General features: G+C 35.1%; 5 protein-coding genes across 11 annotated transcripts; 1 reads left to right on the top strand and 4 right to left on the bottom strand.

The window, feature by feature from the left end:
- Positions 1–7,350: 7,350 nt before the first annotated feature.
- On the bottom strand, positions 7,351–9,285 carry LOC9303888. Its single transcript, XM_021018007.1, has 2 exons — positions 9,122–9,285; positions 7,351–8,363 (listed from the first exon to the last, which is right to left on the bottom strand). Exon 2 carries the CDS (start codon positions 8,357–8,359, stop codon positions 7,538–7,540), a length of 822 nt encoding a protein of 273 aa, XP_020873666.1. The 5' UTR covers positions 8,360–8,363; positions 9,122–9,285; the 3' UTR covers positions 7,351–7,537.
- Positions 9,286–10,874: 1,589 nt separating this feature from the next.
- On the bottom strand, positions 10,875–14,117 carry LOC9305930 (proteinaceous RNase P 3). Of its 2 annotated transcripts, none has more exons than XM_021017745.1 (6): positions 13,941–14,117; positions 12,491–13,550; positions 11,852–11,953; positions 11,591–11,769; positions 11,303–11,492; positions 10,875–11,199 (listed from the first exon to the last, which is right to left on the bottom strand). In XM_021017745.1, the coding sequence occupies exons 1-6, from the start codon at positions 14,042–14,044 to the stop codon at positions 11,104–11,106; spliced, it is 1,731 nt and encodes a 576-aa protein (XP_020873404.1). In that variant the 5' UTR covers positions 14,045–14,117; the 3' UTR covers positions 10,875–11,103. The 2 variants fall into 2 exon arrangements, with proteins under 2 accessions (XP_020873404.1, XP_002867815.1); XM_002867769.2 differs by having other exon boundaries at positions 13,900–14,028.
- A 270-nt stretch (positions 14,118–14,387) lies between these two features.
- On the top strand, positions 14,388–15,345 carry LOC9303887. The gene is given in 1 exon segment (XM_021018136.1): positions 14,388–15,345. A coding segment is annotated over 1 exon segment (438 nt). The 5' UTR covers positions 14,388–14,401; the 3' UTR covers positions 14,840–15,345.
- Positions 15,346–15,695: 350 nt separating this feature from the next.
- On the bottom strand, positions 15,696–19,675 carry LOC9303886 (protein DETOXIFICATION 38). Of its 4 annotated transcripts, none has more exons than XM_021017775.1 (7): positions 18,291–19,675; positions 17,112–17,743; positions 16,890–16,946; positions 16,568–16,806; positions 16,361–16,479; positions 16,169–16,275; positions 15,696–16,070 (listed from the first exon to the last, which is right to left on the bottom strand). In XM_021017775.1, the coding sequence occupies exons 1-7, from the start codon at positions 18,606–18,608 to the stop codon at positions 15,995–15,997; spliced, it is 1,548 nt and encodes a 515-aa protein (XP_020873434.1). In that variant the 5' UTR covers positions 18,609–19,675; the 3' UTR covers positions 15,696–15,994. The 4 variants fall into 4 exon arrangements, 3 of the variants coding, with proteins under 3 accessions (XP_020873434.1, XP_002867814.1, XP_020873433.1); XM_002867768.2 differs by having other exon boundaries at positions 16,189–16,275; XM_021017774.1 differs by lacking the exon at positions 15,696–16,070 and having other exon boundaries at positions 16,082–16,275.
- Positions 19,676–19,800: 125 nt separating this feature from the next.
- On the bottom strand, positions 19,801–26,630 carry LOC9303885 (protein DETOXIFICATION 39). 3 transcript variants are annotated; one of them, XM_021017767.1, is made up of 8 exons: positions 26,108–26,627; positions 21,361–21,992; positions 21,200–21,256; positions 20,866–21,104; positions 20,651–20,769; positions 20,471–20,557; positions 20,288–20,349; positions 19,801–20,204 (listed from the first exon to the last, which is right to left on the bottom strand). In XM_021017767.1, coding segments are annotated over exons 1-8 (1,524 nt in total). In that variant the 5' UTR covers positions 26,435–26,627; the 3' UTR covers positions 19,801–20,203. The 3 variants fall into 3 exon arrangements, with proteins under 3 accessions (XP_020873426.1, XP_002867813.1, XP_020873427.1); XM_002867767.2 differs by lacking the exon at positions 26,108–26,627 and adding an exon at positions 23,338–24,429; XM_021017768.1 differs by lacking the exon at positions 19,801–20,204 and having other exon boundaries at positions 20,287–20,349; positions 26,108–26,630.
- Positions 26,631–27,666: the final 1,036 nt, after the last annotated feature.

The raw sequence follows: 27,666 nt of genomic DNA, 5'->3' as shown, positions 1-27,666 counted from the left end.
GCTGCATCCCTAATGGAGAGTGTGAGATGTTTAAGGTGCCACATATAGCTAGGCTGTTCGTTGATAAGATTAGGGATAATCCAGAATTCTACTTGCCAGCTAAGATTGAAGAACTTATAAAGGAACAGTGGAAGATCAGTGTGACTAGGAATCAATGTCAGGCTGCGCGAAAGAAGGCAAGGCAATGGATTGAGAAGGAGTATGATGATCAGTTTGCGAGATTAAGAGATTATGCTGCTGAAATACTTGATTCTAATCCGGATTCACATGTAGAAGTTGATTGTCTGACCAATGAGGAAGGTAAAGACATGTTCAATAGGTTTTATGTCTGTTTTGATAATCTAAGAAAGACTTGGAAGGAGAGCTGTAGGCCTCTTCTAGGCATTGATGGCTGCTTTTTAAAGAACAAGGTAAAGGGACAGTTGTTGGTAGCATTGGGTAGGGATGCTAATAATCGCATCTATCCTGTGGCATGGGGAGTAGTTAAAGTAGAGAATACAGAGAATTGGGTTTGGTTTGTGAAGAATTTGAAGGAAGATTTGGGATTAGGTGATGGTGAAGGCTACATAATGCTTTCAGATAGGCAGAAGGTATCTTCTTTTGTCCCTTCTGTTTTCTTTTTTTTTTTTCCTTTAAATTCTGTAGTACTGATATATTGGTTTGTTATTGATTTCAGGGTTTGATCAAAGGTGTTCATCTTGAGTTGCCAAACATAGAGCATAGGATGTGTGTTCAACACATATATGGTAACTTGAAAAAGAATCATGGAAGTAAAAGCCGCATGAAGCCACTGCTATGGGATTTAGCTTGGGCTTATAATGAGAAAGATTATAAGCAGAAACTAGAGAGGATCTTCTGCTATGACACAGTTGTCTTCAATGACATCATGAAGACAAATCCAATGAGTTGGTGCAGGGCATTCCAGAAAAGAGGCAGCTACTGTGAGGATGTGGACAACAATTTCACTGAGTCTTTCAATGGTTCTCTGAACAAGGCAAGAGAGAAGCCATTTATGGCTATGTTAGAGACTATAAGACGACTTGCTATGGTGCGGATTGCAAAGAGGTCTGTGGAATCTCATACTTACACAGGTAATGCTCTGTTTATTTTTTGTGATATGGTGAGGATGAATTTGAATCTGTTTTGAGATATCTAAAGCTTTTCTTTTTGTTTTGCAGGGAGCTGCACTCCTTATGTTGCATTATTTCTCTCAAAAGAACACAAGTTTGCTTCTTTGGCAAAAGTGACTACAAGCACCAATGGGATGTATGAAGTCAGGCATGGTATTGATTCTCATCGTGTGTGCTTGAAAAGCTACACATGTACATGCCAGAAGTGGCAGATCTGTGGCATCCCGTGTGAGCATGCGTATGGAGTGATCTTGGACAAGAAGCTTGCACCAGAGGACTATGTGTGTCATTGGTTCAGGACATCAACCTGGAAAAGGAACTACACTGATGGTTTGTGTCCACAGAGAGGTCCTAAGTTCTGGCCTGAGACTAATGCTCCTGCTGTCTTTAATTCACAACCACCAGAAGGAGAGAAGAAGATGACAAAAGAGGATAAGAAGAGGAAGAAGGGTGTCAATGAGTCTCCAACTAAGAAGGCAGCAAAGAACAAGAAACGGATCATGCATTGTGGCATTTGTGGGATAGCTGATCACAATTGTAGGGGATGCCAGAAGAAAGCTAAGGTTTGTTTTATGTTTTGATCCAATTTCATTTAAGTTTAAGACATATGTTGCTTCTACTAACATTCATTTATGTCTTACAGGCTTCTCAATCTGTTTTGCAGCCTTCTCAACCTGAACCAAGTCAAGGTTCACTCACTCAAGCTTAATCAAGTAGTAGCTAAGTAGATGTAGGGCACTAATGTGGTTGTCTCATTCTAATTTTCGATCACATATGACTTGTGTATCCCTCTGTTTTGTAAACCTTTTGAATGTTTCGGATGGATGATTGTTTCTTTGTTTTGTAAACCTTTTGAATGATTTAAAGAATGGTTTAAAGAATGTTTGTTTCTCTTGTTTTGTTTTGAATGTTTGGTTGTCTGTTATGACCATTTCTGAAAAACACATCATGACCAAACCAACCCATTTATCCAAAACAAACATCATTCTCCTAATACAAAACAAACACCATTCTCTTAGTACATAATGTCTTGATCATAAATCCAAACCCCAAACTACAAACACCATTGTCTTAATAATAAATCTAAAGCTAGAACCAAAACACAAACATTCACCAAACACAAAACACAAACATTCAATGATGTTTTCAATGGTTCATCCGACTAATTTGTTGAATCCAATCATGATCATACACCCTATCACTACGACAATCATCATCTTCTTACTGCTTCCTTTGGCTTCAGACAAAGCATCTTCCACCTTCTCAAATATCTCCTTCTCTATCTTCATTTGGATCTTCTCGCAAACGATCCTTTCTACCTCCAAAGTCTGTGTTTTAAGCTCTTTTAGCTCCTGCTCAAGTTCACCTACCTTTTCTTTCAATGTATCTATCTCATTCAACAAGGCTTCATCAACCCATTTGAATGTGTGTTCATCATTCCTAAGCTACAAATTAACAATCATTGGTCCATTAGCAGAATCTAAAAAAAGATACAATACAAAACAGTTGAAACAGAGGCATGAAATTACCCTATGTTTTGCAGCAACACAACAACGATAGTATCTCCGGCAAGGATTGGTATCGGATTTTGAAATTAGTGCTACAATATCTTCTCCGCACCAACATCTCTTTGGCACCCCGACGACTCTGCCTCTTCCACGAGGACCTGTAGATCCCGTCGAACTCAATGAAATGTTGCTCATCTTGCAACTCGAATTCTGGGTTTGAAGTCGATTTTGAATTTAGGGTTCTTGAAATTGGGGAAAATGATTTGGGGATTTCGAAGTTTGGGGTTTAATAGCATTGGGTCGGGTTATAATATGGAATCGGTTTTTTTTTGGTTAAGTTACGACCAAAAATCTTGTTTGGTCTCGGGTTTACGCACCAAACCAACGAAACCCAGACACGGGGACATTTAGATGTTGAACTTTTGATTCGGGGGGAAATAGGTATTGAACTTTCATTTCAGGGACATTAGGATCGGGGTTAAAGTTTGGGCTCCATCTGTTATGATGCGATAGTTCTCAGGGGGAAATAGACCGTTTTTCCCAAAATCAAGGCACACAAATTACTTACTTATCAAACGGGCAAAATTGAAGACGAAGACAGAAAAAAACTGAGTGATAACGATTGGGCTAACATACACTCCTTAAGGGCTTGATTTTGTAGTTACTAATTTACTATATACTTGGACAATCTTTGAGGGATCAAAACTAATGTATCCTCTTTTTTGAAATTTGATCCCAATTTAAGGCGAGACCACTCAAATCTAATTGGTAAAAGTGGGCAAATGCAATCGTTTGCCTTGGATGTGATGAAGAACAATCGGGAGAAGAAGGATACGAAGCTGATTTTGAGGTAACGATGACTTTTGAAACATCATCATCATTAAACAATGGTCAGATGCTTATGTGATTTACCTGAATCGATTCCGAAGCTGTTGAAATCTGGAGCCGGATTTGATGATTAATTCGAAATCGCCGGGTGGTCAGATGCTTATGTGACTCCATCTTACATGAAAAACGGCTAGGTTTGATTTTATTGAGAATGCTAAGTTTTCTTGAATTTTGCTTCACTTGTTTATCGGCGTCTGGTGGTTATAATTGCAGCTAATTAGAGGTAACATACTGTAAGACGAAAAGGGTGAAGAAGAAGATGAAGCGAATAATTTTTCTCGAACACGTGGCATTCTCTGTAAGTGCGGATGATGTACGATAAATAGCGGAAAGTAAACGAGACAAGAAATTTGTTAACGAAGTTTGGTTTTTCCTACTCCCCGGGACCACGTCCAGATTTCGATTTCACTAGAACAAGAAAGCAAATACAGCCTATTCGCAAACGCGTAAATCAAGCACAACCCTTTTGATTCACTGCTCCGTTCTATTAACATGAAATCTTAAGGATAAATCTCTACCCTTAACTAAACTCTCCTGAGCCTAGATTTAATCAAGATAACCTAACCCTGAGCTAAACTCCCCTTGAGCCTAGACTTCAATTCTCCAAGTCTTTGGAACAACCACCACACATGAACCGTCACGCCAACGAACCCAACGATCACCAAGATTCTCCAATATGAACCGTCAACACCAACACACAAATAAGCTTGATCACACAAGCACAAACCCGCGAAACTACGTCGCACACGATCACACACACAATCTCTCACATCAAATCTCTTTGGGATTTTTACTCTTGTCAATCCACATTCTCATAAGGTCACGTCCCCCTTATATAATAAACAGAAACTTGCACCTCAAGTTCTTCCAATCACACATAAGAGAAAGTTTCTTAATCTCATAAGGAAAAGATTTTCCTTTTTGCCAATTTCCTTTTCACTTCAAGCAAACTTTCTCTTTGCTTACATGATTCCTTTTGTCTTCAAACAAAGATATTTTCCTTTTCCTTGACTTAACAAACGCTCCAACATCCAAGTACTCGAGCTCCTCATCAGCAACTATGCTTCTCATCTTCTTAAATCACTTCTTGTACTACTTCCTGTACTACTTCGACGACTAGTACAGAACACCAAAATAACTGCATCTTCAATCTCCCCCTTTTTGACTATGTATGTGAACTCAACAATTCTAGCTTCAATGGCTTCATCACCAGTAACAAAACAACCTAGCAACACCAATCTCCCCTTACTTGAGTCACATCATGGTCAAAAACCAATTCAAGGATCGCCTCCATCGAAACCAAGGATGATTCCCCATTGCAGCATTTCCGTAATGATTAACTCTCATGGACCAAGTATTCCTGAGTTGTATGAATCCATAACGCATGATTCTTAGCTCTGTTTTACTTCCTGAACGATCTCCTGAACGATCTCCTGAATGATCTCTTGAACGATCTCCTGAATGATCTCCTGAACGATCTCCTGAATGATCTCCTGAACCTCATCCTGATCCACCCGAAACAAGACTAAATCTCTATCGAGAACCCGCTCTGATACCAAATGTAAGTGAGGATGAGGTACGATAAATAGTGGAAAGTAAACGAGACAAGAAATTTGTTACCGAGGTTCGGTTTTTCCTACTCCACGGGACCACGTCCAGATTTCGATTTCACTAGAACAAGAAAGCAAATACAGCCTATTCGCAAACGCGTAAACCAAGCACAACCCTCTTGATTCACCGCTCCGTTCTATTAACATGAAATCTTAAGGATAAATCTCTACCCTTAACTAAACTCTCCTGAGCCTAGATTTAATCAAGATAACCTAACCCTGAGCTAAACTCCCCTTGAGCCTAGACTTCAATTCTCCAAGTCTTTGGAACAACCACCACACATGAACCGTCACGCCAACGAACCCAACGATCACCAAGATTCTCCAATATGAACCGTCAACACCAACACACAAATAAGCTTGATCACACAAGCACAAACCCGCGAAACTACGTCGCACACGATCACACACACAATCTCTCACATCAAATCTCTTTGGGATTTTTACTCTTGTCAATCCACATTCTCATAAGGTCACGTCCCCCTTATATAATAAACAGAAACTTGCACCTCAAGTTCTTCCAATCACACATAAGAGAAAGTTTCTTAATCTCATAAGGAAAAGATTTTCCTTTTTGCCAATTTCCTTTTCACTTCAAGCAAACTTCCTCTTTGCTTACATGATTCCTTTTGTCTTCAAACAAAGATATTTTCCTTTTCCTTGACTTAACAAACGCTCCAACATCCAAGTACTCGAGCTCCTCATCAGCAACTATGCTTCTCATCTTCTTAAATCACTTCTTGTACTACTTCCTGTACTACTTCGACGACTAGTACAGAACACCAAAATAACTGCATCTTCATTCTCTCCCATGCTGATGTGTCGTAAAACTGGAGAAAGTAAGCCAACTTTCATAGTATAGATTATCTATCTTCTGACCTTTTGGTATTTAATTTCTTAATTTAGTGTCGACCACATATACATTGGCAATTGTTCTTTTCTCCCCCATAATTATAAATGATATATGATATATCCATTAATGTCTCTCAAAAATGTTTACATGATATTTAATTTACAATCCTATAGGTCTTGAGATTGTTAGATCCCAACATGCAAACTTGGCCCATGTCCTTGAAACAAGCAAATATTTGTTCTGAATCATATGCCATTTTTTTAATGTACAAATTAAAGTGAGTAACTACTTAACTTATCATTATTATTATATGGTAAATGAAAGCCGACTCCATTTACAGTAACTGAGATTGAAGTCACTCACATCTCTCAAGTAGCGCTAAGTTGTTAAAGCTTCTTTCTCCTATATGTCCATGTTCTTACATATTTTGGTGAATAAAGGTAGAGGATGCCATTTTGAAGTTTAACAAGTTGCATGAAGAACTAGATATCGTGCCTTCATCTACATCGTATGAGAATCTTGTTAGTTATCTTTGTGGCTCAAATGAGGTATTTATACGCTTCTGTCATTTTCAACTTTCATTTCCGGTACTCTCCTGTCTCCATAGTTGACTTCAAATAACCCTCCGTGTTGTCGGTGGCCACTGCTCTTGATGTAGTTGAAAATATGTGTGAAGCAGGTCTGGTAATATCGGCGAACATCTTGCACTCATTGTTACATGCCATTGAGCAGATTCTTGAGTTTAATTTGGTACCGACCTCCTTTTGCTTGAAGCATGTTCCTTGGATTTTGTCCCAATCTTTTTGTTGACTGACTTCATTATCTGTTATACATCCAATAAAACAGCTAATTTTAGGCTGGTCATTGATATGCTCTTGAGAGATCACCAACATCGTCTTTCTCATACTCATGTTAAACCAGAGTTGTGTTTGATCATACTCTTTCTGTTTCAGGTGCAAAGAATCTATTCAATCATGAGCAACAAGAGTGTGAAGCTCAAACCAAAAGTATCCAGTAAATTATTTTCAAAAACTATTACAAAAGTAAAAATGTACTCTCTCCGTTTCAAAATATAAGACGTTTTAGTTAAAAGCACACAAATTAAGAAATATCCACTTTTAAAAATTTCAATCAATCATGAATAAGACTGCATATATAAATAATCAGAAAATATTAAATTAATATATAATTTGCATAAAAACTTGATAGTTATGTATTTTTCTATCAATAGTCTTGAAAATGTTTGGCTTCCACGGTGCAAATTAATATTGAGTGGTAACAATTTATGTGGCTAAGTTGTTATGGTATGCTTATCCCCTTAGTCTATGTAATTCAAACTCTAAATCAATCAACTCTATTAATATAGCCTTAATAGTTGCCAGCTTTAAGAAGAAGAGATTAAAAACAAATGTTAGCAAAACCAGAAAAACAAATGGTATCATAAACACACAGCACTGTGGTCTGTAAAATAAGAACAGAAAGAGAAGACAACACAAAATATAATGGGGTCTGTTACATATTCCCCAAAACAACCGAATAGAGTTTTAACTACTGCACTGATGGAGTAACTTCTTCTTCCATGTTGCTATCAACCTTCTTCTCCTCTCCTTCAAGCAAGTTCGCAATAAAGCCACTCTTCGACACACAAGTTCGCAACATGTTGTTGTCTCCACTCAATGTTGTCTTGTTTCCAAGCTCTAGCTGAAGCTGCTCTGGCACTTTCTCTCCTTGACAAACCGGTTCCTTGGCCATAAGATCGAATCCACGAGTTTCACCAAGAGATTTCCCTTGTTCTGTCTCTTTCGGTACCAAGACAAAATTCGGTTGAGCAGTCGTCATCATCATTGTCCCTGGAGTTGGAAAAAACTCCACTAACCGAGTGTCAGCATGTTGTGCAATGACTCCATCTTTCTCCATCGTAGCTTCTTCCGGTTGGCCATTGCTAGCTTGTGGCACTAGGACCAAAGCTCGAGTGGATTCAGAAATATCCAAGTCAGTAGTGACAGCAGCATCTTTCATTGGTTGATCAGTAGGGAAAGAATGATCAGCTTGGTTGTTCTTGATATCTTCTCTTTCGTATATTTTAACAAGAGGAGCCACATCATTTTCTGGAGTAATCGGATTGACTCTGCCCGGTATGAACACGAGACCTCTGAGTTTGGTGTCACTGTCTTTAACCTTAACATTAAGGAGATAGCCTGCGTCGAAAGATCCTTCGACTACACCAGTAACCACCTTACCTACCAAATTGGTGTCCGGTTTTGGAGTTGAGTTTTCATCTTTGCGCGGTCGGCCTCTTTTTCGCTTAGCCAAGCCATCATTAGCAGCAGAAGGAGGTGAGTTCATGGTGTCTTGATTCTGCTGGTTCATCGTTCTACATAAATTAATAACCAAGAAATGTGATTTTGTTAAGTTTTAAACTATCATAATTTAATTGCATTGAATAGCTCATAAGTAATAAATGAACAGACAAAATATAAAGTTCTTTGCACAAGCACAAATGAAGATTGTTACATTAGTACAAAAACATTTTATGATTTCACACTAATCCTATCTAATGATTATTTTAATATGAATTAGAAATTATCATAGACACAGAAACCAAGTTTAAACAGAGACACCAAACGGAAAAATTGAAATTATGAAACTGATTTCCAAAGCAGAACATAATAGCAACCTAAGTATGAATGAAGTGTTTTTTTTTCAAAAAAAAAAAAACCAATTATGAATAGAGAGATTCTCATGGAGAATCAATTCAGAATAATAATGATATAGGAATATGAAAAAGAAAAAAAAAATCAATCTCATCATATTAAAAATAATCAGTCCTCGACAACACACATAATTTTTTACCCTAGATTTATCAAAACCTAGTGTCTAAATAACAATTAAGTAAAGATTTAAATCCATAAACGGAGGAAAAAACGGATCAAACTTCTGTATTGATTAAACAAGAGAAAGCACCAGAATAAAATCGAAATATAATTTTAAGAAACCTGAATCTAATAAAATCTAAAACGTGGATTCAGAATTCTCAAGACCTAGAAATGATCATATATTAAAATTTCTAGAGAAAAACACTTGAGTCTAATGTTATCCGAAAAAAAAAAACACGATTAAATATTAGTTTACCTCTCGACCACGCGACGCAAAACCACACGAAATGGTTCTTCGAAAACTCAGAAATTTCTCAGAAGCGTGAACATGTGTGTGAGAGAGAGTGTGTATTTATAATCTTTCTTCGGCTACGTTGTTTAAGTTTTTGCTTTCTTGCGGTTTCTCTCTGGCGTCTTCTTTTCGTACCTTCTCAAGTTGATTACTAGCCTAATATGGGCTATTAATGGGCTTTTTCTCAAGCATTGAAGATATTGCTATAATTTTATTTTTGTTTGTATGTATATTCAATACCAAAAGTCTCATTTTTATTAATTTTGTTCCTAATATTGAAATTTATTTTTGTATGAAATGCCATAATAAGTTTACATATTAACAGGATGGTAAAACCATTATTGAACAGATAAACTATAAAAATAGTGCTAAGAATATGGGACGGCCAGGAATATTGATTCAACGGTCATTTTACGATTTTACCAAAAACAAAATATTTCTTTGAAAATGTCACAATTTAGTCGTTTAGTCGGAGAATTGACTTAAATTTGGCGTTTCCATTAATGTAGCACCATTATTTAGTTTCAATAGTTTAAATGTATTATACTACATTCATTACCTACTTTTAATAGTTTGAATTTGTTACACTTAACCATTTCATTATAAATTTTTTTTACGATTTTACCAAAACAAAATACTTGCTTTGGAAATTTCACAATTTAGTCGTTTAGTTGGAGAATTTACTTAAATTTGGTGTGTCCATTAATGTAGCACCATTATATAGTTTCAATAGTTTTAATGTATTACTATATTCATTATTTATTTTCAGTAGTTTGAATTTGTTACGTTCAACCATTTCGTTATAAATTATGTTTTGTGATTTAACCAAAAAAAGAACAAAATACTTGCTTTGGAAATATCACAATTTAGTCGTTTAGTCGGAGAATTTACTTAAATTTGGCGTTTCCATCAATTTAGCACCATTATTTAGTTTCAATAGTTAAATATATTTTACTACATTCATTATTTACTTTCAATAGTTTGAATTTGTTACTTTCAACCGTTTCGTTATAAATTTTGTTTTATGATTTAACCTTAAAAAACAAAATTTGTTACTTTGGAAATGTCACAAGTTAGTCGTTTAGTCGAAAAACTGACTTAAAATAGAACTTTCTTATTAACACAATCATCATTATTTACTTTCATAAGTTTTAATATTTCATTTCAACCGTTAAACAAATACTATTTAATTTTCTTTAAAAGTTTGATATAGTATTACTTCTTTTTATTATTATTTTTTCTTTGAATGTGAAATTCATTCAACCAAAAAAACATGTTTTACAATAAATGCATCCTTTTTCTGAGAAATCTAGACCAATAACTAATGACATAAAAGAATTCGAAGGAGCTAATGAGAAGTAATAAAACTATGTTAGTAAGTAAAGTGATACTATGAAGTAATACTATATCGGAATTGGGGTGTTTTCTTGTAGTGGGCATGATTTAACATCTCTTTGGAAGGATCAGTGGACAAGTTGGGTACAAGCTCACTCATGAGAAACACCAAAGCCAAAGCCCATGGCCAACTAACCGAACAACCAGGACTGCGAACAACAGTAATAACTCTGTTTCATGTGAGAATTGAAACTTTGGAAAGAGCAAATTTACACCAGTTCTTACTCAGGTCGATTACCACCTGAAATGGCACCGTTAGGTTTTGACTTATATACCTTATGGTGCTTGATTTTTAAACAAATTTTAAAAATAGTATATCTAATATGGCATTTAGCTTAACAAACATCTCTACTTCAGTAAAAAGACAAAGGTAATGATTCTTTTTCATGTTCTTTAACTCCACCAAAAGGGAGATAAAAAAAAAAAAAAGACTTTAATCAATGGTAAAAAAACTGATTTGAGTTCTAACATCGGACGGTGGAAAATTGGCTCTTTGAACATAATCGTCAAAGACTGCTCAAATGATACTGACTTAGACAAATTGAGTAAATCTATAAACTCTGCCTTGTAATGCACATCCAACTTCTTGAAGATTCCTCATTGTCTTGACTCTTGATTGGAATGTGCCATGATCCTTTCTCTGATTCCTGAGTAAAACAGAAGAAAAAAATATATACAGAGACTCAGGTATAAATTTCAACAAAAGAAAAGAAACAGAAGCACATATTTGATATAAGATTTGTGAAAAACCTGGATCACAACTGAAAAAGGAGGTGGCATTTCAAGCTTGAGACAGCCTTTCACAAAGGTAAACCGGACTTGATGTCTTTCTTTCCATTTTTCGAAAAAACTGTTACTTAATAGTTCAAAAATGTGATCTCTCATCTCATCATTAGTCACAAGCAAACACTTGAGTTTAGCAGCCGCATACAGCCAATACCTGAAACAAAATTTATATAAAGAACCAAGATTTGAGTAAGCAAACCAAACCATGTTAGTGGGAATGTAAAGGAAGCTTAAGTCAGAGTCAGTCCATACCAATCATCGTTGGAACCTGGTGGGGTCGCGTAAAGGACATTGTTATCAATCCATTCCTCCACCAAATTCCGGTGATTCGGGTTTCCTAAAAGCGCATTGACCCGCTTCTTGTGCAAGAGAACTAGCGGCTGTTTTTTGTTACCACTTTTATTGTAAAGTTCCTTCACTACAGCTTCAAGCTGCTCTTTTACAACATGTTGCATTGTGTCAGTATTTGCAGGAATGTATCAGAAATGCAAAGGAATAAAAATCAATGAGAACCTGTGGTAGACTGAAACCACCATCTGCAAAATTTTGTTGGTAAAGCCCAATATTTGCTCCATCTAGTATAGCTTCATAGTCTCCATGCTTTTCAAGCCACTCCTGTCAAATAGTTCAAAAAAAAAAAAGATTAACATCTAAATGTAAAATAGATAATATTCAAGATACAGACTTCGAATAAGAATACCGTTTTTCAAGTATCAAATTTAAACCATGAAGAATAAGAAATACCTACATTACATCCAAGACAATCTTAAAACAGAAGCTAAATTATAGCATTTTCTCTTCTTTCTTGATAGTGTCTGTTATATAGCTAAAAATTTCACATTCAGAACTATACAGAACGCAGAGAATGTTTACGAATTGATGGTCATATTTGCTAAGAGCGATTAATAATCTATGCAGAGTTTGAACGATCAATGCAAAACAAATACAGCTATTGAAGTCTCCTTTGCCCTAGAACTCTAACCATTATTACATTTCTTTATATAAAATTATAACTATCAAAAATAACTAAGCAAGATTTATAAACTTGAGTTCACCAGAATATTTATCTCAAGCAAGATCTTATCTCCCAGAGTTACAAGCTCCAAACAATATTAGACGCATGATTTAAAAAAAGCCATTATTCTGACTAACCTGAAACTCGCTGAAATCCGCCATAGGCTCGCATGAATTCATCTTCGCCTTCCTCTCCATAGCCAAAGCCACCAAAGAATTCACAAAATTTTCAGTCTCTACCTCATTGGTATCAACACAAGCCAAATGCTCACCACAGCTCAAACATTTCCCGGCTGGGCTAACATTACCTTTCTTCACAATCCATTTGCCTTCCCCAACCCAACCAAGACCGTGCCACCCACCCCCATTCTTCGAAACAGCTGCTCTAAGCAGCTCAATATCACAACCAATCGTCTTATCACTAATTTCGCTAGCTTTCACTCCATAAAACCATTCTTCGATTGTTTTTGAAGTTTCTTCACTAACACAGCCAATACATTCTCTTAATTTATGCAAATATCTATAAACCTTGTTTTCTCGGCCCGTGGCAGCGCTTACCTTCAGCAAAGCAGAGATCTCTGCCTCCTCCAACATAATACCTGAAGCATCCATGTGCTCTTCCACTTCATAACCCTTCTCAGCCTCCAAACTCTCACAGAAACAGAGCAAAGCCGGAGCATAAGTTCTCAGACGAGGGACCGATACACCGCCAACCACGACAATGTCTTTGACAAGCTTGAAAGCATAATCACCGTCACCCTTGGCAGCAGCTAGTCGTGCCACTGCAGTGACGGATGATTCATTGGGACTTATCCCTGAACTAACCATACGGTCAAAAATTTGAAAGCCCCGGTCAATGGCAAGTGTTTGAAGAGATGGGTCACTAATGAACGCGGAGCAGAGATAAAGAAGGGATTGGAAGTGTTGCTGGTTGAGGCGGATGTCACTGGAAGTGATAGCTGCATCATAAAGAGCCAACGCAGCTGAGAGGTCCTTTCTCTTGGAACAAGAATGAAGATTGATAAGGAGACTCTTTTCTGGATTGCGGCTTCCCTTCTGCTTCTTGTTAGGTTTTGAAGGGCTTTCGTCATGGTGGCGAGAGCGGCGGTGATCAGTACCGGCCATGTACAAATTAACAGAGCTGTTTCTCAATGTTATAAGCTTTGCATTGGCGAAAGTGGATGATGAAACCCTTACCCTGACACAACAAAAAATGAAGAATCCAAAAAGTTAAGCGAGCAGAAACAAACCATTAAACAACATTCACAAATCAATCTTTTCACAGAGATTGAAACCATCAAATTGATTTAGACCAGTAACAAAACTCAGCATCTAAAGCGTTTAAGGAACATGCATGAATCCTGAAAACTCAGGACCGGTTCTTAGGCTGTGTAAACTGTGCTAGTGACTAATTCCGAAGATGTTCTGACTAATCTAGGTTAAAAGTTTCGACATTGAAGGATAATAACTAGGGTTTATCAATCTCTGTACTTTAAGATCGACAACAACTATAGAAAAGGCGGAAACTTTGAGGTAAAGAAACGAACCCAGAAGGAATGCGAAAGCAGTATTGGTCCAAGAAGCTAACCTGCGAGGAATGAGTCGATAAGGTATGCGAATTTGAGAGAGACAAGGCGGGACGGCGCAGAGCAAAGAAGAAGAAGAAGGCAATGAAGGTTTTTTTAATTTCATTGCTTAATTCATTTTGCTGTCCTTCAAAAAAAATAAAACAGAAATCATTTTTAACACAAATTAAAAAAAAAAATTATAATTTATTCCAAAATCAATTTTATATCATGTATAGAACAAAACTTTTCCCATTTTTTTAAGAAATATAATGAGAGTTACATACAAGAAATTTACGAGAATCATCATAGTTAAATTTTGTTTGTTTTTCATTGTTAATTAGTTACCTAATTACATGTAGTGTATGATATGTCTAAATTCTAATACATGTGCGTGAACCACCTCGAATAATGGATTGTCCACATGTTATGCTCATATAGTCAAAACAATATAAAATCCCCACCTATGCCTAGTTGCCTATATATGTACAATGATTCTGATGGTATTACCTTAATCTCGTCACACAAGAGACGAAAACTTTGGCTCCAAAAAACAGAAATGGCAATGATAATGAATCCAAAACAATACTCAAAGATTGAGAAAGAAGATCCTAATGAGATAATCCATAAGAGAGCGCAGTTTCTGATCCACAAGATTCTCCAACGAGCCGACACAGAGACATTAAGACAGCGACAGAAGAGAAATACCATGATCAAAACGTTGTCATTTAGAGTGGTCGGGATAAGAATGAAGATAGGGAAGAAGCTGAGGAAGCTAAGAAAGAGTTGTGTAATATAATGGTGGACAAGCATGGAGATCTTATATATCCCACGTATTATCAAATCTCTTAGACGTTATTTCCTTTGTTTATCTCCTCGAAATGACTCAAATCTTCCTCCTCTCTTTGCTCTTCATGTTTGAACATTTTCTTAGAAAAGGAGTTATTTTGTTTTTCTTATCATGCCATATCATATATTGAATAAATACTCCTTAATGTTAACTACAATGGTGTAGTATCAATTTTTTCTTAGGAGTCTAAACTCTATATGATTCATGATGCCGTGTGGCCGTGTGGGGTTTATAAATTCACAGACGAATAGTTAACAAATAAGGATCTGGAATCACATCTCATCAAATTTATTTAAATAGTTCACCCTATGAATTTGTGATAGAATCTTTTGTGTCCTATATTAAGGTCATATGAATAGTAAATAAGATACTATTGACTACAACATATGATACTAAAAAAGTTAGCATGTAAGCTAGTGATTTAGATTCGACGTACTTTTTCATGTGGTTATATATTTTAGAAGTTAATTTTGGGACATTTAAAATAGCTTACGTTATGACTTTACGAGACATGGGAAAGGCAAAATGGTTGTGTGAAATAGTGGAATAAGGTGTACAATTGTGTGGACCAAAAAAAAAAAAAAAAGTGTACGATTCTGAACATGGCCTTAGTCCATTGAACCTTTCCTTTGATTAGTTAAGGTCGGTTGGTATTTTTTGCGTAGGGATCGTTGACTAATCATAGCTTCTTTACAAGTTTTACATTGTAAATTTATTTAGTTTGTACGATCATTAATTAGATTTGTGACATTCATTTCTATTCTTAAATCTTAAAGCTAGAATTCACAATTTGTCTTGAGCTCCTCTTATAACTCGCATTTGTCTATTAGGTCTAACAGAACAGGCGATTCTCGATTGCCATCACAAATGTCCAAGTAGATATATTATACGTTTTTAGTGAACGGAACTAAATTTACTGAACCGAATATGAAATCAAATCAAACCAAACAAAAATTATTTATTAAACATGGGTAAAGGAAACTGTAAAACCAAGCTACATTGATATGCTAGTTAACTGTTACATTAACATTCATGATAAATCATTACTTACTTCAAAAACAAGAATACATAGATCCATTTAAAAACAGCCTTTACTAGATTGAGACTAATCCATCAGAATTAGCCAAAAATAGTTTTCCCAAGAAAAAAAAAATCTAGTGAAAGTTTGTTTAATGGAAAACAAAAAATCTTTTTAAAAAGGATCTTGTTTTCTAAAAAGAAAGTACTTCATATAAATTCATTACTAATTCTGGAAAGACTATTTGTCGTCCCACATATCCAGTCGTTTTCTTGCTTTTTCCACCTGAATGATCGTATAAATAAGAATCTTAATAATTCAGTGAAACCATATATAACTATTAATGATAAATGATTGTAAAACCTTGATTAATAAGATGTGACTCAATTTCATGTAACATTACCTCTTTATCCCAATCAGCTCGATATGTGACGTAAAGTAAGATGAGTGTTTGAATGAGGGTACCTCCAATCATCCCGGTCCATATTCCCTGTAACCAAATTCACATACAAGTAATTCTTATTAAATAGATAATAACCAAGCATATCTTATACAGAAAATATTTGGAAGCGAACCTTGGCTTGAAAATTGAAAGTGAAGCCGAGAATACATCCAATGGGAATACCAACAATATAGTAACAACCAACATTCACATATGCCACGTATGTCTGCCATCCACATCCCACTGCCACTCCTGCAAACAACACCGTACCAAACCGATATTTATGTGGTCCGGTTAGGTTAATAGACGCCGGTTTTTACCAAAATATTTGCATGTATACCGGACAAGACAGGTTGGATTCCGTTAAGAATAATGGTGACGGCGAGAAAAGGACAGAGATCAGAGACGGCTTTAGCCACGTCAGCATCTGACGTGAAAACGTAGCTGACGTTATCACGTGACGCAATCACGACAAGTGCCTCCACGACGGAGATCACGAAGGAAACAAAAGTCGCTGTCCATGTAGAGAACAACACGGATTTCGGATTTCCTGCTCCAAGCTCATTACTTGTACGCACACTGTCACATTTCATTTTATTTTATTTTATGATTTCAGTAACGTTTGATTAATAATCTGATATTAATTTAGAAATAATACTAACCTTACAGCTGCATTAAAGCCGACGGAGACCATGAATGATAATGCTGAAATTGACATACTGCAAAACAAAAGAAAAAAAACAAATGATACTTCAAAGAAAAATACTTGTTAACGTTTCAATCTTTGTTTAAATATAAGTGTATCTAAAAATGGTCAAGACCTCAACCAAAAAGGATCCAAACACTAAAAACAAGTATATGAAAATCTTAATGAATGGACTTACCATATAGATAGAGAATCTAGAGAGAGTGCAGGATCTTTGAGCAAACCGGCGAGAAGAACTAGAATCTGTGTATACCACAATTCCAAACAGATCATTACAGCAGAGCCAGCAGATAGTTTAAAGAAGCTCCAAAGACCATGGAGAGATTTCCAGCTAACTCCAGTCCAAGTGTCTTTAAACCTTACGCTAACTATAATGTAAGACGTTTGGGCTCCAACAATGACCCACCAAGAGATCGTAAGAACATAAGCTATACCCATGAGGCCCAAGCCCATTACATAAACGGTGATCCACGAAAGCGATATCTGGAGGAGGAGTGCGGCGGCTGAGATGTACGCGCTGGGAGCCACCACGCTTTGGGCCTGGAGGAACTTTTGGGCCGTGAAGTAGACGGCGTAAGCAAAGATTTGAGGGATGAGTCCGGCGATGTATAAAGATCCCATGTATGATACCGTTTTGGGCTCGCCTAAGAGGAGAAGAATCGGGTACGAGAAGGTGTATAGTATTGTCATAGGTAAGCCAACAAGAGCAAGGACAATGGTTGCTCTTTGTAGATAGATCCCAAGCATCTCGTATCGATGGGCTCCATAGGCTTGTCCACATAGTGTCTCGACCGCACTACCCATGCCCAACTAGAAAAGAAAAACAGTATAAAAAAAGGCCAAAAAAAACTAACACTTTATTTTCTTTGACATGTATATTAAAAGAGAGAAGAGAATCATAAGTGTTTGACTTCTTTTCCGAAGCATACAAGAATTTTCAGAAAAGAAAACAAGAAAACCAAGTGATGCTATAATTTCTAGGACATTATGGTGCATGTAATGTAATAATATTTTTTTATGTTTCAATAAATTTTACATTCATAAATAAATAAATAAAATCGGACACTGGAAACCGATAAAAGTTATAGTTGACCCCAAAAAAATATATTTACAAGTTATGAAAGAAAAGTGAAAGATTACACTCTTTCCTACTCCAAAATTTGAATACCGTTTTACGGAAATTTACCATAGATTTCATTTGGTGAGCAAAAAACTTTTTTCCACCTAATTAATTGGGTTAACCAATCAATATTAGTTTTTAAACTTTAATGAGTTATTTTGATGAGCCCATACCACAAAAAGAATGCGAACCATGAGCTCTATCCCAAGTCTCCACACATATGTAAGGTAAACGTACCATGAGGGCATAAACGAGACTGAAGCAGCTGTTTCCGATGGACGCGGCGGCGAGTTGGTTACTGCCGAGATGTCCGGCGAAGATACGAGCGGAAATACCCATTCCACCGTTGATTAAATAGACAAGTATCGCCGGAAGTGCCAACCGGAAAAGTAGTTTCAACTCTATGCACACGCCTAAGTACACGCGCCTCCGGTAAGGCAAGCTACTATCAGTTAACACGCTTTCGAGCCCGACCTCGAACCGAGGTTTCTTCTCCGTGTCCACCAACGGTTGCCGGAGTTCGATTCTCTCCACCGTCTCATTTGACACCTTCATAGGTTATTATTTGTTTTAACGCCTATGTTAATTAGCTTATGAAAAGTTTTACGAGGAAAGGGTTGTTTATATAAAGGCTGAGGAGTAAATTGGGTGGAGAGTGACGATCGGTTGGGTTTTAATATAATCAAAATGATCATAAGAAAAAGTAAAACAAACCGTTTTGTGTATTAAAATAGGGGATTCTACTACATGTAGAAAAAGTCTTCTTGAACTTTGGTGTTTGATTTTTTTCTTTTTCAAATGCAACTATAAAATTAGAGTGCGATACGAGACCGTCGGTGTGGTCCAAGGAGTAAGACAAAATAAAATATTGTAAGTTGTTATATAAAACACTAGATTAATGTAGATTTTCTTTACAAGAATATTAAAATGTAAAGCAAAAACAATAAACACCCTAATATTAATACAAACAAATTGCATAGAACAAAAGTATATAGCTATGTCTTATATAAAGTTTGACGCCAATTTAGGCCAAGACTCAAACAAGTCGGTCAACAAATATCAATTTTTTTGTGTTTGTTATTTAAGTGGTCGATTAATATATAAGCCGTTCACTCGCGTAATTTATAAGGCTGTGCGAAACAGACTTTATCAGCCCAACGACTTAATGAAAAGATTGTTTGAAAGTAGAATTACATCGTTAACCAATCTTTTCCTTTTAGCTTCTTTTTTCGGTCTTCAGAAATGAATAATTCTATATCCTTCCATGTTAATTAATATGTCGAATAATAATATTTAATATTTTTCGTAATGATAAATCTTTAAGAAAAAATCTAGTGACTATTGTTAATTATATTGGTGAAGACTGAAGACAGTGGATCGATTTTAATTTTACGTAGTAATCTTTTTTTCACTTTCCTCGGTTGACTAATTTTATTTTTGTTTGCTTAGGAAATTTGCCTATTATAGCTTCTTTAACTATACATTTATTTTGTTTGAATCATGCATCATGGATTAGATAACTGACCCTTCACTTTATGTCTATAATTATTAATAGTGGCACTCATAATTTGTCAAGAGCTGCCCTCGTAACTCGTGTTTGTCTATTTTGAGTAGAGAAACTTTTACTTCTTTTGTCAAGTATGTATTAAACGAATTTAAATCGAATGATGGCATATCGACAAATTAACATCCACTAAAGTCTAAAGTACAATGTACTGATAAAAGAAAACTGGATAGCTATGTCACATTGATGTGCTTCTTTACTTACTACACCATTACCAATTACATCAAAATTCCATGAAGTTAATTACTACTGTCTACTAAAAACAAGACATAATATATAGTTCAAGTTGAGAAAGGAAACAAAAAATCAAATGTAAGAACAACTTTTAAGTAAATAAAGAATTATCCATCAGATAATTTTTTAATTTTTCCCTATAATATGAGAAAAAGAAAATCTGGTGAATTTGTTCTATTTCCATAGAACAAGCTGCACAACCATGAAAACCTACGTACATTGAAACCACCTGCACACACCACACTTATTTCCTTTTCATTATTGTCTTTCTTCTTCTTCCTTTTTTTTTTGCCAACACCTTTTATTTCTTTATTGTCTTTCAGTCTCTTTCACTCCCCCACACTTGTTATAACCTGAATATTAAGTATCAGATTGTTAGATTTGAGTATTAACTATTTCTAAAAATATATTTTTATTTTTCTGTAAAATCCATTACTAGCTGTGGAGAGGCTCCTTCTTGTCGTCCCACATATCCAAACGTTTTCTCGCCGTTTCCACCTATATCATTAAACAATAGTAATCATAATATCTTCGACAAACCCTTCGAAATCAAATTCAGCTTATACTATATGATATACAAAAAAAATGATGCATGTAACTTAATTTCATGTAACATTACCTCTTTATCCCAATCTGTTCGGTACGTGACGTAAAGTAAAATGAGTGTTTGCATGAAGGTACCTCCAATCATACCGGTCCATATTCCCTATAACCAAAGTTCACATAAAAATATTTCTATTAAACTGATAATAACAAAGCATATTCTAATATACTATACAGAAAATATTTGAAAGCGAACCTTGGCTTGAAAATCGAAAGCGAAGCCGAGGATACACCCAACAGGAATACCAACAACATAGTAACAACCAACGTTCACATAAGCCACGTATGTCTGCCATCCACATCCCACTGCCACTCCTACAAACAACACCAAACCGATATTTATTTGGTCCAGTTCGGTTGAGGTGCACCAGTTAATTTCTGTAGTTTTAATCTAAATTAATGCACGTATACCGGACAAGACAGGTTGGATTCCGTTGAGAATGATGGTGATGGCTAGAAAAGGACAGAGGTCAGAGACGGCTTTAGCCACGTCAGCATCCTCCGTGAAAATGTAGCTAACGTAATCACGAAACCAAATCACGGCGAGGGCCTCCGTCACGGAAATCACAAAGGAAACAAAAGTTGCCGTCCATGTAGAGAACAATGCTGATTTCGGATTTCCTGCTCCAAGCTCATTACTTGTTCGTACACTGTCAATATCATAGTATTTTGTATAAAACATTATGATTTAACTCGAGCAATGTTTGGTTGATAATCTGAAATTGATTAAGAAACAAATACTAACCTTACAGCTGCATTAAAGCCGACGGAGACCATGAATGATAATGCTGAAATCGACATACTGCGAAAAATAACAAGAAGAAATAGTTAGATAAAAGAGAAGTACAAGTGATTAAGAAAATGATAGTATCAAGAATCAAGATACTAACTAATTAATGGACTTACCAGATGGAGAGAGAATCTAAAGAGCGAGCAGGATCTTTGAGCAAACCAGCAAGAAGAACAAGAATCTGCGAATACCACATTTCCAGACAAATCATAACGGCGGAGCCAGCAGAGAGTTTAAAGAAGCTCCAAAGACCTTGGAACGATCTCCAGCTAAGACCAGTCCACGTGTGTCTGAACTTGGGACTAACTGCAATGTAAAAACATTGGGATCCAACAATGACCCACCAAGTAATAGTAAGAACATAAGCTATGCCCATAAGGCCCATGTCCATTACATAAACGGTGGTCCACGTCAGCAAGATCTGAAGGATGAGGGCGGCGGCTGAGATGAACGCGCTAGGGGCCACCACGCTTTGGGCCTGGAGGAATTTTTGGGCTGTGAAGTTGACGGCGTAAGCGAAGATTTGAGGAATGAGTCCGGCGATGTACTTGGATCCCATGTACGACACCGTTTTGGGCTCCCCTAGTAGGATTAGAATCGGGTACGAGAAGGTGTATAGTAATGTCATGGGCAAGCCAACAAGAGCGAGGACTATAGTTGCTCTTTGGAGATAGATCCCAAGCATCTCGTAACGATGGGCTCCATAGGCTTGCCCACATAGTGTTTCGACTGCACTGCCCATACCTAACTACAAAAAAACACATGAAAAAGGCAAAAAGAGAAACAAAAAAGTAGTTACATATATAGCTTTTTGTTGAAAATGTGGGCACCAGTTTTGTTGGACATCGACAATATCTTTGTTTGTATTCTCTAAAATATGGGAACAGCTTATTGGCTAGTTATACTTATTAATCAAACTATGCATGTTTTATTAAGTAGTTTTCCTCCTAAATTAAATCTATCAGAAATATTATAAATAGATTTTTTAATCAAAAAAAAAGATAAAAGAATAAAAACACGTGAGTGATGTGCATAAATAACTAATGACAAGACACGATGAGAGCACATTTCATGAGGAAAAAGTCAGAAGACATCATTGGGTCAGCCTATTCATGAGTATATTTGAGTGGCATGTAACCAAAGATTAGTCTGCTAAATCTACTGCAAAAGCTCTATATGTGGACAACATTTCCACCAATTTTCGGAAAAAGTTACCCAAAATTATGTATAAAAAATTTGACTAAATTCTTTAAATATTTTTGGCCGCCTTAAATGTCAATATAAATTTCGTTTAGTTTTCTATTTTGAAAGCTATAATCAATCTCAAACCTATATGATTTAGACATCTCTAAATAACTCACACACTAACGTTTGTAATTTGTTTTTCTCTTTTCATTTGATATATAGGCAATTGGTAAATGTTTCGTTAAAACAAGCTTAGCATTTTCTGTTAAACGCAGAATTGTCCACCAATCACCACTATGACCAAATTGTAACCAACAAACATAAAAGAAATCCCGAATCATTTTCATTAGTTAGTAGAATAGGTGTTCAACAATTTAGGCATAAATAAATATTAATATACTAAAAAATATATAAATATATATATATATATTAATATACTGCAAATTGCATGCAAAAGTATATACTTTGGTATATTGAATATGGAAAACTTTAATCTTCTTTAAGAAAATTATTTTGATATTCCTCCCCGGCCCCGGTTGAAATAAAATTTTAAAAGAAGAAAGGGCAAAGAGTCATTAAATGGTCAAACTAATAAATGAATTTTTAAACTTATTTAAGAAATTCTTACACTATCGAGAATCGGTGGGAAATGAAGAAAATTTCAAAAGAATAAATCATACAAGCTGTAGGCATTAGGCAAATAATCGTGACCATCTTAATTATTAGCTCTAATAGTTAGCTCACGAAACGAGGACAGTTGTTTATCTTAATATACTTCACTTTTTTTCTTTTTTTACTCAACTAGTTATCTTAATACGAACCTTTAACATTAAATATCGAATGCAAAAATCAAGAATTAATATTTAATAATATCATCGTCTCCGATGAGTCGTTGACATTAAACATACCATGAGGCCATAGACGAGACTGAAGCAGCTGTTTGCGATGGACGCGGCGGCGAGCTCATTTTTACCGAGATGCCCGGCGAAGATACGAGCGGAAATACCCATTCCGCTGTTGACTAAATAGACAAGTATCGCCGGAAGTGCCAACCGGAAAAGTAGTTTCATCTCTATGCACGCCCCTAAGTATACGCGCCTCCGGTACGGAAGGTTACGCTCCGTTAAAACACTCTCTAGTCCGACGTCCGCCGGAGGTTTTTGCTCCGAGACAACTGGAACCACCAATGGTCGCCGGAGATCGGCTAGATTCGTGGTTTCACTAAGCCCTTCCATAGTTTGTGACAAGTTTTACAAAGAAAAGGGTTTTGTCTATATGATAAGACTGAAGAGGAAATTTGGAGATTCGAGGATCTGTTTTGTGGGGTTTTTGAAATAATCAAAATGAAGCTCAGTTATAAATAGAGATTGTATACACGTAATTAGAAAAAAAGTTTTCTTAGAAAATGGGTCTCTTTTTTTAATCTTTTTTCCTTTCATAAATGGAACAAGAAAATCAAAGAGAGATCTGATCCAAGAAAAAAAAAAACTAGTGTAGATTATTCACATTAAACAATAGAACGTGTTGCACACCTAAAAAAACAATAGAACGTAGAAGATCTTTCAAAATTCTATAAAGTAAGAGAAAAAGTAGAACGTCCTAATATTAGGTAAACAAATTGCTCCCATGGGCAAAATTTAGAAAGCTCAGTTTTACACTAAAATACAATGAGAGAATCATAAATATTTGACTACGCATAAGCCTACAATAATTATATTCAAAAGAGTGACTTACAAAATAAACTATGTCGACACAAAATTTAATTCTCATTTATTAAGCAAAACAACACCTACAATTAATGGTCAAGTTATAGCTGACAAAAAAATTATTCTCTTACATAATCCATAATTAGAACATTTTCACACAAAAGCTGTTACAACTTACCATAGTGATTTCATTTGGTAAAATTATATCGTTGAGTATTGTGTGCTAAGGGCATCTCTATCCACGAGAAAACCCAAAGAGTATCTTTACCAAAAAAAAATTGGGAAAATTCCCAAAAAAAACCTCAATTATTTTTTATTTGGACGTTTAATACCCAATTGTTTTCGGTTGGAAGAAAAATACACATATTAATAAAATTGTGCGATTTAATATCCAAACAATTAAATGTTGTTATTTTCATACTGACGATCTCACAACAAAAATAAAATTCCAATTTTACCCTTACTATTTCAATTAATTATTAACTTTTAGATTACGTCACAATAGTTTTTTATTTACATAAAAATTAATTTTATAAATATTTCATTTCTTTGTTATCCCAAAAAAAAATTCAAAAAAATTTTCAAAATAATTTTCAGTTTATTTTACAAATATTTAATTTTAAAAATTAAAAATAAAATTAATTAGCAAAAAATTTAGAAAAAGTAAAAAAAAAAAAATTAGCCATTTTTATGAATTGATAAATCTTGAGAGAGACGATGAGATTCGGATTGAGATTTTGTCGAAAATAGTTTCATTCGTGAAGGATTTATATTCGAATAGAGAGTTTCTCACGACGAAAAAAAAGTTCATATTGATGCTCGTTGATATCATATGCATCACGACGAATCAAATCAAATTAGTTTTATTGGCGATGTAGATTTTGGATAGGATTAAAAGGAGATTGCGAATGATTATCGAATTTGATGGTTGCAAAAGAGGACGACGGAGATTGTTTACCGGTAATTCTCGTAGATATTAATCGAAAAAATTAGAACCGAAGAGAAAACGTCTCTTTGACATTGCAAAGACGGAATAAGATTGTACAAATGACTATTTTTAATATTTTTGATTTTCTGCTAATTTTTATGTTTAATTTTAAAATAAAATAATTATATAAATTTAAAATTTATTTTTTAGGCATCATAAAATAAAGCATTAACAAAATTAATTTTTATTTAAAGAAAAAAAATATCACCTTATTTAAAAGTTAATAATTAATTGAGATGATAAGGGTAAAATTGGAATATATTATTTGTTGTGAGTTCGTAAGTATGAAAATAACAACATTTGATTGTTTGGGTATTAAATCGCACAGTTTTATTAATATGTGTATTTTTCTTCCAACCGAAAACAATTGGGTATTAAACGTCCAAATAAAAAATACATGAGGTTTTTTCTGGGAATTTTCCCAAAAAAAATTCATATTTTAATATAATTTAGTCATATAATTAAATTTTAATTATAAAAATAAAATTGACCAAAGACTCTCTTTCTTTCTTTTTTTTCATTATTTTTAATTTTTTTATTAAAGAGTCGTCCCTCACAGAGAGATTCTCAATGAAATTGGTCTAGTGGGCTGCATTACGTAAGTTTCTCTCCCTAAGAATAACGAGTTGTTAACTTCCTTTTCTTTTTTTTCTTTTTTTTTAATTCATTTATAGTTGTTACCATGGCGGTAATAATTTATATACTAAAGTAAATTTAACGCCTTAAAAAATTTATCACTGTACACCCTAAAATATATGAATATACATTGGTATTATTTTTATAAGATATGCTTACCATTTAAAGAATTGTTCAGCATTATATGACTAAATTGTAACTAGCAAAAAAAAAAAAAAAAAATTGTAACTAGTAAGTTAAGAAATTTCCACCTATTTATAATGGTGGCCATTTAGCTCACTAAAAATGCGAGAACGCTTAATAATATCAACATGTCTCCTCACGTGTATACGGTAGCGCAAAACGTACCATAAGTCCATAGACGAGATTGAAGCAGCTGTTTCCGATGGACGCGGCCGCGAGTTCTTGACTACCAACATGTCCGGCGAAGATACGAGCGGAGATACCCATTCCGGAGTTGACTAAGTAGATAAGTATCGCCGGAAGTGCCAACTGGAAAAGTACTTTCATCTCTATACACGCTCCTAAGCACACACGCCTCGGGTACGACAAGCTACTTTCCGTTAATACGCTCTCGAGCCCGACCTCTGAAAGACGTTTCACCTCCGTGTCTGCCGGATCTACTAAAGGTCTCCGGAGATCGGTTGTCTCCACCGTCTCATTTGACACATCCATAAGTTTAGTTTTTTTTTTTTTTTTGCTTTTAAGGTTATAGTGTTGCGAACAAAAGCAAGAAAATGGTTTGTTTATAAAAAAGACTGAGGAGGAAATGTGGTGGGCATGTGGGGTTTTTGAAATGATCAAAATGGGGATAAGAAAAATAAACCCTTTTTGTGTTGTTATAAATTGGGATCGTACACGTAAAAAGAAGAGAAAAAGAAAACTCTTATTGGAAAATGGGTGTAAAAGTGTCACAGGCGTGAAGAAAGAAACAATTGGATCTTCTTGCTTTAGTTTTGTTTTTACCACGTGTAAAATGTACGTATAGTTAATTAGTTGGAGTTTAACTAATTTCAAATACCGTCACGTGACTGTTAGTTACAGTACTATCTTATTATACGTTGCGATCGTGGTACCACAAACACTATACCGTATATATCTTGATGTCGTGCAAAAGACTGAGCTTACATTATCAATACAACAAAACAACAACAAAAAAACAACAATGGTCTACCAAAAAAAAAAAAAAACAACAACAATGATTTATACGTAAAAGATTTGAGATTCAGTGACTTAAGAGCTACTTTCCCAATACAGCATCATATACGTATATATAAATAAAGGAGATGATCAAATTATCAAACAAATTTTGATTAAAAAATTAATAGCTATGATAGCGAAATATTACAGAAACTATGGAAAGAACTAAAACTAATTAATAAATAAACAAAATATATGAGTGGATACTTTGTAGTATAGCTAGCGACATGTCAATTTCAATCGATGTATCGCATTATTTAGCTAAAAACGTCACATGCGTCTTTAGAATCGTTTTCTACCCAAAAAAAAAAAAAAGTCGCTAGAATGGCTGCAACAAATAAGGTGACCAAATTTTGGAATTAAACCCTAAACGTACGAATCAACCCAAAATCTGGAAACCGTAAACAATTGATTCAAACTCAAATTTTAACCTGAATATACTTCTAGGAGCATTAAATAACCGATGTTGAAATGTTTATGGCCACATAAAAATGAGATAAGATACGAATATAATTTATTAGAGTTACGGTCGCCCAAAAGGCAAAGAAAAAGGAATTAAATAGGATTCTTACTTATTTCTTAGAAACAAGAGAAAAAAAAAAGAAGAACAAGATGAGCTTTTCATTTTATATAACAAATACTTATTATATTTAATTAAAAAGAAATCACAGAAATCAATGTTTTTTTAATATAATTAAGCTTAATAA

Source organism: Arabidopsis lyrata (genome assembly GCF_000004255.2).
Source record: "Arabidopsis lyrata subsp. lyrata unplaced genomic scaffold ARALYscaffold_7, whole genome shotgun sequence".
Taxonomy (NCBI): Eukaryota; Viridiplantae; Streptophyta; class Magnoliopsida; order Brassicales; family Brassicaceae; genus Arabidopsis; species Arabidopsis lyrata.
This window is presented reverse-complemented; position numbering and strand designations above follow the sequence as displayed.

What these genes read in the sequence shown, in the direction of transcription:
- LOC9303888 (XM_021018007.1), bottom strand. Translation starts at nt 8,359, where the DNA reads ATGAACCAGCAGAATCAAGACACCATGAACTCACCTCCTTCTGCTGCT.
- LOC9305930 (XM_021017745.1), bottom strand. Translation starts at nt 14,044, where the DNA reads ATGAAATTAAAAAAACCTTCATTGCCTTCTTCTTCTTCTTTGCTCTGC. An exon ending in TATCGACTCATTCCTCGCAG is followed by an intron (nt 13,551 to 13,940) that starts GTTAGCTTCTTG and finishes TTGTTGTGTCAG; the next exon opens with GGTAAGGGTTTCATCATCCA. An exon ending in CCAGGTTCCAACGATGATTG is followed by an intron (nt 11,493 to 11,590) that starts GTATGGACTGAC and finishes ATTTTGTTTCAG; the next exon opens with GTATTGGCTGTATGCGGCTG.
- LOC9303885 (XM_021017768.1), bottom strand. Translation starts at nt 26,434, where the DNA reads ATGGATGTGTCAAATGAGACGGTGGAGACAACCGATCTCCGGAGACCT. An exon ending in TTAGATTCTCTCTCCATCTG is followed by an intron (nt 21,257 to 21,360) that starts GTAAGTCCATTA and finishes TATTTTTCGCAG; the next exon opens with TATGTCGATTTCAGCATTAT. An exon ending in CTTTCGATTTTCAAGCCAAG is followed by an intron (nt 20,558 to 20,650) that starts GTTCGCTTTCAA and finishes CTTTGGTTATAG; the next exon opens with GGAATATGGACCGGTATGAT.
- LOC9303886 (XM_021017775.1), bottom strand. Translation starts at nt 18,608, where the DNA reads ATGAAGGTGTCAAATGAGACGGTGGAGAGAATCGAACTCCGGCAACCG. An exon ending in GTCTCGTTTATGCCCTCATG is followed by an intron (nt 17,744 to 18,290) that starts GTACGTTTACCT and finishes TTTCTTTTCTAG; the next exon opens with TTGGGCATGGGTAGTGCGGT. An exon ending in GGCTTTAATGCAGCTGTAAG is followed by an intron (nt 16,807 to 16,889) that starts GTTAGTATTATT and finishes GAAATGTGACAG; the next exon opens with TGTGCGTACAAGTAATGAGC.